General features: G+C 55.5%; 1 protein-coding gene across 1 annotated transcript in view; it reads left to right on the top strand.

The window, feature by feature from the left end:
• GUITHDRAFT_165711 (hypothetical protein) overlaps positions 1–267 on the top strand; it is a gene marked incomplete at its 3' end in the record, with an annotated part of 4,926 nt that extends 4,659 nt beyond the window's left edge. Inside the window, exon 6 of the mRNA XM_005823421.1 lies at positions 136–267. Coding sequence (XP_005823478.1) covers positions 136–267 — 132 coding nt within the window. The remainder of the gene's footprint in view (positions 1–135) is intronic.
• Between the last annotated feature and the right edge of the window lie 1,317 nt (positions 268–1,584).

Genomic DNA, 1,584 nt, shown 5'->3' with positions numbered 1-1,584 from the left:
CCTAAAAACCAAGAAAGGGTAGTTCAACAATGAATGGAAATCTTCTCCTAACCATCAGGCAAAAGGCCTAGGAGGAGGAGGATGTTATTTAAAAAGGCTATGACCATAGGCGGAGGAGTAAAGGCTTATGCGCAGGTTTTCCGTGTCAAGAACAAGTTCATGTCAAGCGAGTCGGAGGATGGCTACCGTGCCCTGACCATCTGTGTTCTTTTCTTCCACGAGCTGCGGGATGCGAATCGGGGGGGGGGATTCAAGTGCATGACATGAAAGATCCCACCAGCTTAAGCTCAAGGTACTCAACCCTGCCCATGGCCCTCCTCTTCCTTCTGCTCCTATTCCTCCTCCTCCTCCTCCTCCCTCCTGCTGCTGCTGCTACTGATGATAATGATTCTCCTCCTTCTCCTCCTGCTCTTCCTCGTGCTCTCCCTGATCCTCTTCCTCCTCCTCCTCCTCCTCCTCCTCCTCCTCCTCCTCCTTCTCACCGTTTCTCCTTCAGATGCACAAACTGTATCGTATCCTCCGAGCCGAGTCCCTCCGAGACATCTAGCCATTGACACTCGGCGTTGCTTCTTCCCCTCCTTCTCACTCCAGCTTCTCTTGACATGTTTCCGGCCTCTTCTCTATCTTATCAATTCTTGTGTATCATAAAAGATCTTCAATGCTGCTGAAACTTCGGCTACCATCAGGCTCTCCTTCCCGGCCGAGTTCGTTCCGAGGCTTCCGAACGGCACTCACGGGGTGTGACTACCGCCGACGTCCGAGTCGGCGGGACTCAGTGACTCGTCGAGTCACTGAGTCTTGTCCGATTATGCCCTTGAAAGGCCGCCCGCGGCCCGGCGTGCCGCAGTGCGCGGCCGCCGCCGACCGGTCGAAGCCTTGACGGCGGCGAGCCTCAGGCGAGGCCCGGGGGGCCGCAGTGCGGCATGACCGGACTCCCAGCAAAACGATAACGTACGGTGACGGCGTCAGCGTGGGGACTCGGAGGCCCGGCGGGCATGGCGATGGCAGTCAGTCGTCGGATGTAAATTCGCCGCCGGGGTCCCGCCGGTGCCCGGCGGCCGGGCCCGGCGGCCCGGCCAGGGATCCGGGACCGTGACTAGAGTCGGTCACTGAGTCAGTGAGTCAGGTACGGTCCCCCCCCCGGTCACGCCGCCGGGACCGTACGGCCCAGTGACTGAACTTAGTTCGGAAGGCTCGGCGGGCCGTCCGGGAGTCAGATTGCGCATACACGGTGGCGCTGGCGGCTAACTGCGCTCCCGGGCGGTTTCACCTGATAACCGTGAAATCAAACTTAAGTAAAGTCTGGGACTACCCTACCTACGAGCAAAGGTTTTAGTTATATAGTAATTTATTTTAGTTATCATGAGTTGAGTTCAGTTTGTCTATTTCAGGTCGATTTTATCAAAATGCACTGGTGGGGGGGGAAAGGAGGGATGATGATGGAGATGATGATGATGATGATGATGGAGATGGAGATGATGGAGATGATGATGATGGAGATGATGATGATGATGATGATGGAGATGATGATGATGGAGATGGAGATGATGATGATGATGGAGATGATGATGATGATGATGATGA

The sequence above is a fragment of the Guillardia theta genome (genome assembly GCF_000315625.1).
Source record: "Guillardia theta CCMP2712 unplaced genomic scaffold GUITHscaffold_108, whole genome shotgun sequence".
Taxonomy (NCBI): domain Eukaryota; class Cryptophyceae; order Pyrenomonadales; family Geminigeraceae; genus Guillardia; species Guillardia theta.
This window is presented reverse-complemented; position numbering and strand designations above follow the sequence as displayed.